The 16,897-nt window shown below is 39.9% G+C and overlaps 1 protein-coding gene across 2 annotated transcripts in view; it reads right to left on the bottom strand.

Annotated features, from left to right (window-relative positions):
- LOC134357641 (multiple C2 and transmembrane domain-containing protein 1-like) overlaps positions 1-16,897 on the bottom strand; it is a 575,938-nt gene that overhangs the window by 39,363 nt on the left and 519,678 nt on the right. For both annotated transcript variants that reach the window (XM_063069271.1, XM_063069272.1), the window contains exons 19-20: positions 13,503-13,612; positions 9,594-9,703 (exon numbers count right to left, since the gene is read on the bottom strand). In XM_063069271.1, coding sequence (XP_062925341.1) covers positions 9,594-9,703; positions 13,503-13,612 — 220 coding nt within the window. The remainder of the gene's footprint in view (positions 1-9,593; positions 9,704-13,502; positions 13,613-16,897) is intronic.

The following is a 16,897-nucleotide window of genomic DNA, read 5'->3' as shown; positions in this document are numbered from 1 at the left end:
CTCCCCATGGCCTCTGGCACCCTTACAAATCAACAACTTAGCAAGCTCTGCTTTGAATACGCCCAGTGAATTGGCCTCCATAGCCATTTGTGGCAATGAATTCCACAGCTACACCACCCTCTGGCTAAAGAAGTTCTTCTTCATCTCTATCCCGAGGCTGTGCGCTCTGGTCCAAAACTCTCCCACTAATGGAAACATCTTCTTCATGCCCATTCTATTCATGGATTTCAATGAGATCCCCCTTCATTGTTCTAAACTACAAATACAGGCCTAGAACCATCAAACACTTTTCATTCCTGGGACCATTCTTGTAAACTCTGTCTAGGCACTACCCAATGCTAGCTCATCCTTTCTTAGGTATGGGACCCAAATTCAAACTCATGTCTTTGGATTGGGGTGCAGGCAGAAATTTGTCTGCCAGGACAGGAACTTAACTCCACCTCAACTATACTCTCCATATTCAAAAAATATATTTAACTTGCAAAGAAACCCAAATGTTGCAGTTAAAACAGGGTGGCTGATCTTGGAGTCTCTTGGTTTAATTTATACCTAATTATCCCAGAAGAAAACAAAGACATCACCCCATGTTGGGCAGTGAGAATGGTTCAATTAGGTTCCACAAGAACTAAGAGGAGGACAATCAAGCTGTAGTGATGGGGACTCAATAGTCAGAGGAACAGACAGGAGATTCTGTGGACATGAAAAGGACACCCAGATGGAATGTTGCCTCCCAGTGCCAGGGTCAGGGATATCTCAAACTGCATCCACAGGAAGGAGAGCAGCCAGATATCTTGGTACATATTGGTACCAAAGACGGGAAGGAAAAGCAAAGAGGTCCTGAAGAGAGAAATTAGAAGCTGAGAAGCAGGACTTCCAGGGTAGTAATTTCTGGGTTACTACCTGTGCCACATGCCAGTGAGGGTAGAAACAAGATGATTTGGCAGATAAATATGTGGCTGAGAAGCTGGTGCAGAGGGCAGGGCTTCAGGATCTTGGATCATTAGAATCTCTTCTGGGGAGGTATGACCCATCCAAAAATGACGGGTTGCACCTGAACGACAGGGAGATCAATATTCCCGTGGACAGGTTTGTTAGAGCTGTTGGGGAGGGTTTAAACTAATTTGGCAGGGGGGTGGGAACCGGAGTGAAGGGACTCAGGATTGGACGGATGGTTAAAAAAGCAAAGATAGCGTGCAGTTAGCCTGTCAGGAAGGGTAGGCAGATGATAGGACAAAATTTGCAGTCAGCAGGATGAGAATCAGTGCCTTAGGGATGCAGAATCAAAAGGGTAGCAAATACAGAACTCCAAGTGTTAGATCGCAATGCATGGAGTATAAGAAATAAGGTGGATGAACTTCTTGCACTTTTACAGATTGTCAGGTATGAAGTTGTGGCTGAAGGATGGTTGTAGCTGGGAGCTGCATGTCCAAGGTTACACATTGTATCGGAGGGATAGGAAGGTAGTAGAGGGGGTGGCATGGCTCTGCTGGTAAAGAATGGCATCAAATCAGTAGAAAGATGTGACGTAGGATCAGAAGATGTCCAAAAGTAGTTGGGATGTGGGCCTCAGATTATAATGGGAAATAGAAAAGGCGTGTGAAAAGGGCAATGTTATGATAGTCATGGGAGATTTTAACATGCAGGTCGATTGGGGAAAATCAGGTTGGTAATGGATCTCAAGACAGCTTGTTGAATGCCTAAAAGATGGCTTTTTAGAGCAGTTTGTCCTTGAGCCTACCAGGGGATCAGATATACTGGATGTTATGTAATGGACTGGAGGTGATTAGGGAGCTTAACGTAAATGAACCCTTAGGAGGCAGTGATCACAATATGATTGAGTGCAACTTTAAATTTGATAATGAGAAAGTACATCTGATGTAGCAGTATTTTAGTGGAGTAAAGAAAATTAGTGGTATGAGAGAGGAGTTTGCCTAAGTAAATTGGAAGGAGATGCTGGCAGGGATGACAGTAGAATAATGGTGTGAGCTTCTGGGAAAAATCAGGAAGATGCAGGACAGATGTATTCCGAAAACAAAGTAATACTCAAATGGCAAAATAGTATTAAGTCAAAACTAATGTAAAAGCAAACAACAAAGCAAAAATTAGCGAGAAGATAGAGGATTGGGAAGATTTTAAAAACCTATGGAGAGGGAAAAGATGAAATATGAAAGCACACTAGCAAGCAATATCAAAGTGGATAGTGAAAACTTTTTCAATTATGTAAAAATAAGAGAGATGAGAGTGGATGTAGAACCACTACAAAATGAGGTCAGAGAAATCTCCCAGGATGCCTGGAGTCAGAGGAAGTGTATTGGCATGGATAGTGGACTGATTAACCAATAGAAGGCAGAGAGTTGGTATAACTGGGTGTTTCTCCAGTTGGCAGTCAGTGGTGAGTGGGGTGCCGCAGGGGTCTGTGCTTGGCCCGCAGCTGTTTACCATTTACATTGATGATTTGGAAGTGGGGACTGAGTGTAGCATAGCAAAATTTGCTGATGACACTAAACTGAGTGGAAAAGCAAATTATACTGAGAATGTGGAAAGTCTGTAGAGGGATATAGATAGGTTAAGTGAGTGGGCCAAGGTCTGGCAGATGGAATACAACGTTGGTAAATGTGAGATCATCCACTTTGGAAGGAATAATAGAAGAGCAGATTATTATTTAAATGGTGAAAGATTGCAGCATGCTGTTGTACAGAGGGACTTGGGAGTGCTTGTTCATGAATCACAAAATGTTGGCTTGCAGGTACAACAGGTTATTAAGAAGGCAAATGAAATGTTGGCCTTCATTGCTAGAGGGATTGAATTCAAGAGCAGGAAGGTCATGCTGCAACTATACAGGGTACTGGTGAGGCCGCACCTGGAGTACTGTGTGCAGTTCTGGTCTCCATACTTGAGGAAGGATATACTGGCCTTGGAGGCAGTGCAGAGGAGGTTCATGAGGTTGATTCCAGGGATGAAGGGGTTAACCTATGAGGAGAGATTGAGTCACCTGGGACTATACCCTCTGGAATTCAGAAGAATGAGAGGGGATCTTATAGAAATTTCATACAAAATTTTGGAAGGGATAGATAAGATAGAAGTAGGAAAGTTGTTTCCATTGGTAGGTGAGACTAGAACTAGGGGACATTGCCTCAAGATTCAGGGGAGAAGATTTAGGATGAAGGTGAGGAGAAACTGTTTTTCCTAGAGAGTGGTGAATCTGTGGAATTCTCTGCCCAGGGAAGCAGTTGAGGCTTCTTCACTAAATATATTTAAGATACAGTTATATAGGTTTTTACATAGTAAGGGAATTAAAGGTTATGGGGAAAAGGCAGGTAGATGGAGCTGAGTTTACGGACAGATCTTATTGAATGGCGGGGCAGGCTCGATGGGCCAGATGGATTACTCCCACTCCTATTTCTTACGTTCTTATGTAAATATTTATGGGAGACAAGGAGATGGCAGACGAACTAAATGAGTACTTTGCGTCAGTGTTTGCTGTGGAGGACACTAGCAGTGTGTCAGATGTTGAAGGGTGTGAGGGAAGAGAAGTGAGTGCAGTTATTATTACAAGGGAGAAGTTGCTGGAAAAAGCTGAAAGACAAAAGGGTACAAAAGTCACCCGAACCAGAGGAACAGTACTTTAGGGTTCTGAAAGAGGTAGCAGTAGAGATTGTGGAGGCATTAGTAATGATCTTTCAAAAATCATTGACTCCGGCATGGTGCCAGAGGACTGGAAAATTGCAAATATCATTCCACTCTTTAAGAAAGGAGAAATTATAGATCAGTTAGCTTGACCTCAGTGGATGGGAAGATATTGGAGCCAATTGTTAAGGATGAGGTAATGGAGTACTTGGTGACACAGGACAAGATAGGGAAAAGTCAGCATGGTTTCCTTGAGCAAAAATCTTGCCTGAGGAACCTGTTGGAATTCTTTGAGGAGATGGCTTTGCTGCCAAGTTTGCAGATGACATAAAGATTGGTATAGCGGCAGGTAATGTTGAGGAAATAGGTAGGCTGCAGAAGGACTTAGACAGATTGGAGAATGGGGAAGAAAGTGGCAAATGAAATACGATGTTGTAAATGCATGGTCATGCACTTTGGTAATAGAAATAAATGCGCAGATTATTTTTAAATGGGGAGAAAATCCAACAATCTGAGATACAAAGGGACTTGGGTGTCTTTGTGTAGAACACCCTAAAGGTTAACTTGAGGTTGAGTTATTAACGGGGAAGGCAAATGCAATGTTAGTCATTCATTTCAAGTGGTCTTGAATACAAGAGCAGGGATGTGATGCTGAGGCTTTATAAGGCATTGGTGAGGCCTCACCTTGAGTATTGTGAACAGTTTTTGGCTCCTCATCTTAGAAAAGATGAGCTGGTATTGGAGAGGGTCCAGAGGAGGTTCACAAGGGTTATCGTACAAGGAATATTTGATATCTCTGAGTCTGTACTTGCTGGAATTTAGAAGGATGAGAAGGCATCTCATTGAAACCTTTTGAATGTTGAAAGACCTAGACATGGTAGATGTGGAAAGGATGTTTCTCATGGTGGGGGAGTCTAGGACAAGAGGCACAGCCTTAGAATAGAGTGGTGTCCATTTAAAACAGCTGCAGAGAAATTTCTGTAGGATGAGAGGGTGAATTTGCGGAATTTGCTACCACAGGCAGCTGTGAAGGCCAGTTTGTTGGGTCTATTTCAAGGCAGAAATTGATAGGTTCTTGATTAGACATGATGTTAAAGGTTACGGGGAGAAGGATGAGGAGGGGGAGAAAAGGATCAACAATGATTGAATGGTGGAGCAGAATCAATGGGCCAAATAGCCTAATTCTGCTTCTATGTCTTATGGTCCTTATAGTCTCATATAGTATAATAGTACAACAGTATAAACAAATCTTGTACCTCACTTCAGGGAAATAAAACTGGCCTCTCCAGTCTCTTCTCATAACTGAATTGCTCTGTCCAAGCCAACACCCTGATGAATGTTCTCTGCACTCTCTCCAGTGCTGCATGTGATATTCACTGGGCACCAACTCCAAGAAGAATGCAGGGAGCAGCACTGGCTGCTACACTGCTTTTAGTTGTCATCAGTGAAGTGTTCTATCAATTCTGAGCTACCACTGAACAGCCCCTGCGTATTAATCTGTCTCCATGCCACACTTGCTCCGTGACAGAATGCAAGGTTGCAATAATTTACTATGTTGGCAGTTATTTCAACCTTTCTGTAATTTTGGCCTTCATACTTTAGTATAATTATATTTCAAATTTATAATTTATACTTTGATAAACATCATTTTGATTTTCTCATTATTTCAGAAATATATGACTTCTCCAAGCAATTCATTTCTTTATGTATATATATTTTAGAATAGATAATATATTTGAGTCTTACAATAGTATGGGCTTCCTGTCGCTTTACACGTTTTAAATTTCTACAACCACATTAATGTTAGAAATTGCTTGCTTTAAATTATTATGTTTGAATTGCTCTTTATGGTTACACAAAGAGATGTGTTATTAAAAGAAAGATAAGAACATTAGAATTTAAAATGGGAATGAACTAGATATGCATTTTAATCCAGTAATTCCCCTCCTTCTAATTTTCCTTCACCTAAAGAAAGCACGTAGATATTTCTTGCCACAAACAAAGCTTAAAATTCTCTCTTTATAACTTCCAAAGAATGTATTAACTTCTCAATTCAAGGAGATTCAATGATTAAACAGAGAAGTGAAATGGAGAAGTTTATGGGGTTTACCATAACCATTGTTGACATTGGTTTATGTGATAACTGCAGCCACTGGCATCACCTCAGCACTGGACTGTATCGGCACTCCCCTCAGTACTGAACTGACTCTGCAGCTACAGCCTGCAGCCACTGGCATCACCTCAGCACTGGACTGTATCGGCACTCCCCTCAGTACTGAACTGACTCTGCAGCTACGGCCTGCAGCCACTGGCATCACCTCAGCACTGGACTGTATCGGCACTCCCCTCAGTACTGAACTGACTCTGCAGCTACAGCCTGCAGCCACTGGCATCACCTCAGCACTGGACTGCCATCTTCAGCTACAGCCTGCAGCCATTGGCATCACCTCAGCACTGGACTGTATCGGCACTCCCCTCAGTACTGAACTGACTCTGCAGCTACAGCCTGCAGCCACTGGCATCACCTCAGCGCTGAGCCTGCCTCCATGGATGTGACCTGTCACCATCAGGCTGCAGTGCTGAACGAGCTACGTCGTTGTGGACATGCGTTCAGGGACTTTGCTTTTCATCTTTTGTGGATTGTTTGTTTGCCTGCCTTTTTTACTGCTTGCATGATTTTTTTCTTTACTTTTTGCACTCGGGTGTGGGTTTGTGAATTCTATTGTGTTTCTCTGTTTTGTGGCTCCCTACAAGATAATGAATCGCAAAGTGTATATGGTATACATACTTTGATAATAAACCTACTTTGCACTTTGACTGCTTGACTTATCCGTAATGCTGTGGCCTCTTTCTCGGAGGACTGAGGTTAGGCTACAGTGGAGGACAGGAATAGTTTGAAACTCGGTGGATGATATCGGCATGTGACACACCTTTGGGTTAGGATTTGCATGTCCACCGGCACATAAACAATCCAATACCATTTTCCAACATAGAACACTGAATCCTCTAGTGATGGGAGCAACATTCATCTCTTGGTCAGTAAAAGAAACTCCTCAGACAAATTGTTTCATGTGCTTTTAGGAGAACATCTCTGTACAAAGTTGACTTTTGCTAATACTTTCAAAGTTTATGCGTTTTAAATACTATGTTATGGGTTTATTAAAAGAGTTAAGTAGAATCTGTTTCTATTTAGATTTTATTTATTTCTGAATGTACAGTGTAATCTCCAATTAAAACATCTTTCATGATTAATATTATTATGTTAGGGGATTGGGAAGCTTTTAAAAACCAACAGAAGGCAACTAAAAAAAATCATTAGGAAGGTAAAGATAGAATATGAAAGTAAGCTAGCCAATAATATCAGAGGATACCAAAAGTTTCTTCAGATACATAATGGCTTTGGTGCAAAATTTGCAGATGATATGAAGATAGCTGGAGGGACAGGTAGTGTTGAGGAAGTAGAGTTTTGAGAGGCTACAGAAGGACTTAAACAGATTAGGAGAACGGGGAAAGAAATGGCATATGGAATACAGTGTTGGGAAGTGTACGGTCATGACTTTGGTAGAAGAAATGAAAGGGTTGACTATTTTCTAAATGGAGAGAAAATTCAAAACTCTGAGGTGCAAAGTGACTTGGGAGTCCTTGTGCAGGATTCCCTAATGGTTAATTTTCAGACTGGGTCTGTGGTGAAGAAGTCAAATGTGATTTGAGCATTCATTTCGCAAGCATCAGAATATAGAAGCAAGAACGTAATGTAGAGACTTTATAAAGCACTAGTGAGGCCTCACTTGGAATATTGTGAGCAGTTTTGGGCCCTTTATCTTAGAAAGGATGTGCTGACATTAGAGAGGGTTCAAGGGAGGTTCACGAAAATGATTCCAGGATTGAATGGCTTGTCATATGACGAGCATTTGATGGCTCTGAGCCTGTATTCACTATAATTCAAGAGAATGAGGGGTGACCTCATTGAAACCTATCAAATGATGAAAGGCCTTAATAGAGTGGATGTGGAGAGGATGTTTCCTATGATGGAAGAGTCTAAGACCAGAGGACACAGCCTCAGAATAGAGAGGCGACCTTTTAGAATGGAAATGAGGAATTTCTTAAGCCAGAAAGTGGTGAATCTGTGAAATTCTTTGGCACAGGCAGCTGTGGAAAAAGCCTTTATGTTTATTTAAGGCAGATGTTGATAGATTCATTTTTGGTCAGGGCATGAAGGGATACACAGGGAAGGCAAGAAATTGGGGTTGAAAGGAAGACCATAAGACATAAGAGATAGGTGCATAATTAAGCCATTTTGCCATCGAACCTGCTCTGCCATTCCCCTCCTTAGCCTCACTACCTGGGCCTTCACTCCATAAACTTCTGCTGTGTCTAATCAAGAACCTATCAAGCTCTGCCTTAAATACACCCAATGACCTGGCCTCCACAGCTGCCTGTGGTAATAAATTCCACAGGTTTACCACCCTCTGGTTAAGAAATTTCTCCTCATCTCTGTTTTAAATGGATGCACCTCTATCCTGAGGCTGTGCCTTCTTTTCCTAGATTCCTCCACCATGGGAAACATCCTTTCCACATCTACCATGTCTAGCAATTTCAACATTCAAAAGGTTTCAATGAAATCCCCCCTCATCCTTTGAAATTCCAGCAAGTACAAGCCCAAAGCTATCAAGCGTTCCTCATATGACAACCCTTTCATTCCCGGAATCATCCTTGTGAACCTTCTCTGAACGCTCTCCAATGCCAGCACATCTTTTCTTAGATGAAAAGCCCAAAACTGTTCACAATACTCAAGGTGAGGCCTCACTAGTGCCTTATAAAGCCTCAGCATCACATCCCTACTCTTGTATTTTATACCTCTTGAAATGAAAGCTAATGTGGCATTTGCCTTCCCCATCAACAACTCAACCTGCAAGTTAACCTTCAGGGTGTTCTGCACAAGGACTCCCAAGTTCCTTTGCATCTCAGATTTTTGGATTTCCTCCCCATTTAGAAAATAGTCTGCTCATTTATTTCTACTACTGAACTGCAATTGGATCAGCCATGATGAAATGGCAGAGCAGACTCGATGGGCCAAATGGCCTAATTGTGCTCCTATATCTTATGGTCTTATTATATACAAAATAATAATAAGGATTACATCTGGACAAGAAGTAAATAATGTCACAAATACATATTGTAATATTAACAGGGAATTAATAATACATCAGATTAAATAAAATTTTCAACGAAAGTAAACTTTGGAACATTTAAGTAAACTCTATTAAATGAAGCAATTCCCTGGATAGGTTAGCAAAGCAGAAGTTAATTCATTACAACACACACAAAATGCTGGAGGAACTTGTAGGTTTTTGTAACTAAAAATGGCGTGAGGCATTTTATGTTTAAGAAAACCATAGCAATTCGTTTATTGTACTCCAAACCCTGAACACCAAGCATGGTAAACAACTTTGCGTAATTACATCATCACGTCAGACCAGCCTCTTAAAGCGAACCTCAACTCAATGTCAGTGACTGTGAATTAAGTACGGTTCGACCAATTTTATTACCCTACACAATCATCAAGTCAGCAGCATCTATGGAGAGGAATAAAGAGTTGACATTTCAGGCTGAGACCCCTCTTCAGGACTGGAAAGGAAAGGGGAAGATGCCAGAATAAAAAGGTGGTGGGGGGGAAAGAAGGTAGCTAGAAGGTGATAGGTGTAGCCAGGTGGGTGGGAAAGGTAATTCATTAATGACATAACTTCACCAAGTTACTACAATATGATCATATTGGTACACTTTACATTAAGTAAATAGTTTAAGGGACAAGCAACCACATTATTACTTTTTCTATTTGTGGATATAGGGAGCTGTTGCACACTACCAGAGTTAATAGGCAACTCTAAACCAATCACTAGTAAACAAAAATAACAATGAGTACATTGATGAAATGTGTAAAACAACATGAAGAAAGTTCAACCTACCCCAGACAAGAAGAATGTATCTGAGAGGAACAAAACAAAGGACTATTGTGCCAACAGTCAGGATGAAAACAGCCAGCCAGCTCAGGAATGGGACTGTCCAGTTGAAGGTACTTGAACAGAAATGAGAAACATTTGATTACATGCAATGAGTCACCACAGTTAAACAGGACAACACTAAAATCATGGCATGAGAATTAAAAACACTTTTTAAATATAAATCAGAGTATTGATGAGACCACACCTGCAATACAATGTGCTGCTTTAGTCCGCTTATTTAAGAAAAGATATACAAAGGATTCCGGTTAATTGGGCTGTCGATTATTTGGGGCAGCTGCTTGTTTGGGACAACTTTTAAAGAACAAAAACTAATTGAGAAAATAGCTGGAATGTTGCAATGAAAATGAAGATTTGGAGGATGCAATCATCAATAGCATTGGATGAAAACAGTCCACTTCTGCATTAGGTGTCAGCACTGATTTTGTTCATTTACAGTCAATCAAAGACACGACAGTGTACACTGAATGAACTCCTACGTCGATAACTATTAGGGACTAGCATGTAGTTTTATAGTACCGTAGTAGATTTGGCAGTGTTCTAATTGTTCTGTATTTCATTTGAATACATACTTGGTTACTCAGTTTGTCTTTTTTTAAATTTTTTAAAACTATTTCTATGAAATTTCAGCTAGTTGGGCAAAATGTACTGATCCTAATGTGTCTCAATTAACTGGAGTCCACTGTACTTGCACTAGAGGCAGTACTAAAGAAATTTGCTGGAATAATTCCTGAGAGAGGGTATCACAATGGTTGAAAGAGTTAATCTGTATTCTCTGGTGTTTATAAGAATAAGAAGTGGTCTTGTGGAAACAAATTTAATTTGCAAGTTAATAAGCTGCAAGTTTAAACTTGTGGACATTTAAGAGACTCTTGGCTGAAAGAAAAATGGAGGGCTATATGGGAAGGAAGGGTTGATTGAAAGGTTAAAGAGTCAGCACTACTCTGTGGGCTGAATAGCCTGTACTGTGCTGCAATATTCTATGTTCTAAATCAGGGGTTACCAACCTGGGCTCCACGAACCCCTTGGTTAATGGTAGGGATCCACGGCATAAACAAGTTTTGGAACCCTGATCTAAATTCTCAGGACGAAGGAGGTCAGCACAGCATTGAGGGCTGAATGGCCTGTACCATGCTGTAATGTTCTGCTCTAAATCTTCAGGAAGAAGGAGTAGGTAAATGTTTCCAGTAGAATATTAAACAAAAGGATAAAGTTAAAAGACTATGGAATGGTTATAGTGAGATGCATGGGAATTTCCTCTTGTAGGGAGTGGTGAACCTTTGAAATTCTCTACCTCACAGGGTTGTGGAGGCCAGATAATTGAGAGTACTTGAAAAGGAATTAGTAAATTTTCGAAATACCAGGGAACTGAATTGGAAGAGAAGAAGAGCTGTGGGCTGAGCCAGATCGGCCCTGATGTTATTGATTTTATTTGGAGATACTGTGCAGACAGGCCCTTCCAGGCCACCAACCCACCGACCTAACCCTAGCCTAACCAGAGGACAATTTAAAACGAACAATTAACCTACTAACCGGTATGTCTTTGGATTGTGGGAAGAAACCGGAGCACCTATAGGATCCGTGTGGTGATGGGGTGAATGTATAAACTCCTTACAGACAGCAGGGGAAATCGAAGTCAGAAGTCCAGCACCCCATGAGGGCATGCCATTGCACTAACCACTACGCTACCATTGCACCCCGATCACACTGAATGGTTGGACAGGCTTGGGTGGCCAAGAGTCAGTTCCTGGTCCTGTTGTCTGATGTTTTTGTTTATTTTTTTAGAAACTCTGCATTGCAATTTTAGGTAAAATTGCTACATGCCTTATGAAATGTTTTCTAACTGTTTTCATGCTGACCATCTAAAAAAAAAGAGCCAGATTTCAATGGACCAGAACACCTCTTGAACAGCTCACTTATTAAGAACTGTTCATGCTCATTTTGGGTTAAAAATAATCCACACAAAATTTCTGAAAGTGCAACTTGATAACATATGCAATGGTGCATGGCTGTTGGTGAACAACATACAAAATTTTAAACCAGAGTGGTTAAAGTTTTAAAATAAATTAGAAGAAAGACAAGGTGTAAATTTGAAATGGAGAATTCAATGTTATCTCAGGTTAAGAAAGAGAAAGAAGAGGAAAGAAAACAATTAATAAGTCAAAATAAAAGTGGAACAGGAATATAAAGATTCAAGGTACATTTATTATAAAAGTCTGTACGCAGTATACAACCCTGAGATTCATCTTCCCACATACAGCCATGAAACAAAGAAACATCATGGAATTCGTTCCAAGAAGAACATCAACTCTAACCACATGCAACAAAAAAATCAAATCGTGCAAATGGCAAAATTGAGTGAGAAAAAAAAACCACAATATAAAACACCAAACCACAAAGTCATCGAAAGAATCCAGGCATGTTCAGTTTAGCTCAGTTCAGTTCAATATGGTTATTGGAGCATTAGAAATAGAAAATGTATATTTATTGGAGAATGGGAAATACAAGTCGGGGTAGATTATTTAATCCCTCATATCTGTTTCATCAAGATCATAGTTGATCTTCTACCTCAACATCACTTTCAGCAAGAACTACATATCCCTCGATTCGTATAACATGAAAAAAAAATCTACAGCTTCCAGACTGCACGCTGTCCAGCCTGTGTTGATGCACAAGATGAATTTCACTCCAGGTTTCAGTATACATCTGACAAATAAAGATCATCTTTAATCTCTTTATTTCTAAGAACAATTTGTGATCTGAATGAACAAGAATTCACACTTTTAACTGTTTACACTCCAGGCAAGGTAATTAGTATTTAGGCATTAATAATTATGTCATTAAATAAATATTTATGGTGTTGTGTGTTTAATGGATAATTAACTTCATAAAAATCATAAGGAGGCTAAGGCTGGGATACTATTTTATTAATCTTGCAACAGGCGAGCATACCGTACTGAGGAACCTGTGGGGGTTGATTGTTAATTTAGTGTTTCTCCTTTGCCATCGTTGTTGGGAAATATACACTTTAAAGTTTGTGATGTATTTCCTGTAAAATTTGGCATGATGTATTTTTGAAACTTACTACACTATCATTATCATTATTAATGTCTTTAATAATCACCTCCATTATTTATTTCTCATATAATATTCAATTAATTTAAAATAGATGCATCTGGAAATATTAGAAATATAAACACAAGAGATTCTGCAGATGGTGGAAATCCAGAGCAACATACACAAACTCTGCAGGTCAGGCAGCATCAATGAAATGAATAAACAGTCAATGTTCCGTGCTGTGCTCCTTCAACATGACTCCTGAAATATGTCATCAATGAACTTATTTTATGCATACAAATCAGAGTCAGAATCAGTTTTAATATCACCACCATATGGCGTGAAATTTGTTGCATTCAGAGCATTCTGAGATCTTAGTGTTAAATAAAATAAAGGAGAATGCTATTTTTCTAAAATAAAATCCTCTCAGTTATTAAATGCCATACTATTTATGCTTTGTAATCAGCATAGCCATAATCCAATTACTAGCATTGTACAGTTCTTTGTCTTTTCCCACGTGTTAATTAAAAACATCATCTAACTCTAAAAAGACAAATTCCACGTTCTATTTCAAAAGCTACAAATCATTTATCCAAAAGATTAATTACACATCAGCAAGTACAGCGGGTCCTCATTGAAAAGGCTAGTGTGTGCAAAGGTAACTAATGACAGGTTCAGATCATTCATCACCTTGGACTGGAGCTCCCTGACAAATAAAAAGATAGCATTTTACACCTAGCTCAAAATGAATGCAAGGTCCATCACAAAAACAGACAAATATAATGTGGCATCACTCACTTCTTTATCCTTTCATAAAAGCAGGCAGCCTCATCCAGACCGTTTTGCACAGACATACACACTTCTTGGATAGCAAACAACTTGTCCATCAAAGTTTTCCTTTCCGATTCCTGAGAGTAAAGAACAAACAACATTTTTGTACTTTGCTATATTTACATGGCAAAAATTTGACAGTATAAATCTTGTTTCCGTTTTAATTGTTGTCATGTGAAGAAATAAACACAGTCTGTAGCTGTTACTTGAAAACAAACCAAAACCGCTGAGATACTTGGGTATGGGATTCGATGCTGTATGATGCACTTCCAAATTGAAAAATGTATTTTCGATCCTTTATTACAGAACCAGCAAAGATGAACAATCTTATAGTGATAAAAAACTAACAAAACTAAATTAGTGATATAGCAAAATAAGAGTAATTAACTTTCAAATTAGCATAATTAAGCAAAGATCATAAATAAGCATAATATACAAAATAAGCGGTCAACAAAAAATATCATTCCCCAGTTGCCTCTAATTAACTAGACTAACTGACAAAGAGAGAATACGTAACTACCACGGCCCAACCTACCCATAATAAACATGCCACAAAATACAATACAGACAGACTGAAAATAGATACATGGCTCCTGCACTGGGAACAATTCTTTAAGTCAACTGTAAGCTCTTCGGGTTAACAGCTCCTGATTCAAATGTTTTTGACTCTTGATGTTTACTTTATTATAGCATTGTGACTATTATAACTCTTTGCTAGTCACAAACCTGATTAAGCTAGGAAAATTTACATGCCTCTCAGATTTCCTAGACCTTTGGTTTTCACAGAGCATGGAAGGCTACAATACTTTTGGTTCACTTGTGTTTCAGGATCACAAGCCGAATTTTTTTTAGTGTGCCTCAATTTACAAACGTATCTCACAGGGTTGTTAGGAAGGAATTAGAAATGGTTACATCACAAGAGACCATACAACATGGAACAGCAGAGCACAGTACAGGCCCTTTGGCCCATGATATTGTGCTGACTTTTTAACCTACTTCAAGATCAATCGAATGCTTCCAGCCCACATAGCCCTCCATTTTTCTTTCATCTATGTACCTGTCTAAGAGTCTCTTAATTCTCCATAATGTATCTGCTTCCACAACCCTTGGCAGCTCGTTCTACACACCCACCACTCTGTAAAAACCTACCTCTGACATCACCACCATATTTTCCTCCAATCACCTTAAAATTATGCCCCCTCATGCTAGTCGCTGCTGCCCTTGGGAAAAGGCGCTGGCTGTCCACTCTATCTATGCCTCTTCATCTTATACATCTCTAACAAGTCACTTCTCATCTTCTTCTGCTCCAAATGGTTAGGCAAAAATTTGTCCCAACCTTTGGTTGACCTTGGTGATCATAACAAGTTGAGGAAAAACCTTGGTAAATGCATTAGCTCTTTGCAATGGGAAGCGCACCGAAGCTCATCACCACAGTAAAGAATCACTGCAAGGACAGGCTGAAAAGTAAAGGATCTTGATATATCTTAATTGGTCAAAGTGACGTGATAGTACTAATCTTGCCTTCTCTTACTGATAAACATTATAAGGATAAAGATTTACTTGATATGTCACATGTACAGTATTGTGCAAAAGATTTAGGCGTATATAAAGCAACACACATAAAATGCTGGAGGAACTCAGCAGGTCAGGCAGCATTAATGGAAAAGAGTAACCATTCGACATTTCGGGCCAAGATCTGATGAAGGGTTTCATCCTGAAATGTTGACTCTGAGTTCCTCCAGCATTTTGTGTGTGTTGCTTTGGATTTCCAGCATCTACCGATTTTCCCATGTTTTAGCCACATATATAGAGATAGGGTGGCTAAGACTTTCGCAAAGTACTGTAGTAATGTCATGTATTGCACTGTTCTCCCCCTGCTGGAAAAAGAAATTTAATAACATATGTGAGTGATGATAAACCTGATTCTGATCTGTGTCTCTATTGTGGACTGAGAGTGGGAAGGGGGCAGGGAGAGGAGAATCGTGGTTGGGAAAAGGGGATGGGAGAGAGGAAGAAGCAGGAAGCACCAGAGCGACATTTCTGTGATGATTGTTTGGAATCAGATGAACTTGCCTGGTGTCTCAGAGCTGGGTGCAACTGCACCCACACCAACCCCAACTTCCCCGTCCCTGGCACTCCTTCTCTGCCACATGGCCCACACGTGTCCCACAATGCTCCATCCTCACCATTCCCAACATCCTTTGCTCCCATTAGATTTATAAACCTGCTCTCCACTCCATGTTGACAACTACAGTATAGAGCAAAAGTCTTAGGCACCCTAACTATATATATGTGCCTAAGACTTTTGCACAGTACTGTATATGGTACATACAGTTATTGCCTCATTTGTAGCAACTCGAATCAGCGAGCATTGTGCTGAGCAGCCCACAAGTGTTGCCACAGTTCTTGCAACAATATTGCTGCCCACGACTTATTAACTCTACCCTGTATGTTTTTGGAATGTGGGAGGAAAGCGAAGGAAACCCACACAGTCACAGGAAAAACGTACAAACTTCTTATAGACAGCAACGGGAAGTGAACCCCAATCTTACAGCCGGTGCTATAAGGCGTGGTGCTAACCACTAATGCTACCATGAGAGCAAATAGTAAAAACCATCGTTAAACTCATCATGTGTGAAATTCTTATACAACTTAATTCCGCAGAAAAACGTGAACACAGATTACTGGTCATTTGAATTATTACCCTCCCTACTGCCTAAGTGCAAAGCCTGGTAGTGTCTTCAAACGATTGTTTTTGGTGAGTTAAGCACAGTAAAAAGCTATTAAAATTTCAAGGTTCTTAACCCTGTGCCCTTACTAATCTCCATTTTTCATGAAAAACAGACTGCTGTTTGAAAATGTAATGAATGTGGTGTTAAAAGGTGCAATGTAAACCACAGGAAAAGTATAGGATCAGAAATGCATTCCGTTTATCAAAGCCTCTGTCTCTAAGATCCACAAATTCCGTTATCAATTGTGCTTAATGCTTTTCATCACACCGTGCAGATTTTTCAAGATATTTCTTTGAGCAAATACTTCTCGTAATATCTGTTTTAAATACAATTTTCATGAATTTGTACCCTCTGCTTCTAATTTTCTGGTTTAATTTGAACTTCATATCCTCAAAATTTATTTTGTCCTTTTTGCCCTGACGTAGTCAGCACACAGGACATACGGAACAAACACATAGTCCATAAAACTAGAAGTAGAATTAGGCCATTCAGCAGATTGAGTCTGCTCAACCTTTCCATCAAGGCTGATTTATTATCCCTCTCAACCACACTCCCCTGCTCTCTCCCTGTAAACTTTAACACCCTGACTAATCAAGAGACTATCAACTTCAACTTTATATATACCCAATG

The sequence above is a fragment of the Mobula hypostoma genome, chromosome 16 (assembly GCF_963921235.1).
Source record: "Mobula hypostoma chromosome 16, sMobHyp1.1, whole genome shotgun sequence".
NCBI classification, from domain to species: Eukaryota; Metazoa; Chordata; class Chondrichthyes; order Myliobatiformes; family Myliobatidae; genus Mobula; species Mobula hypostoma.
Note: the sequence above shows the minus strand (reverse complement) of the source record. Positions and strands in the feature narration are given on the sequence as shown.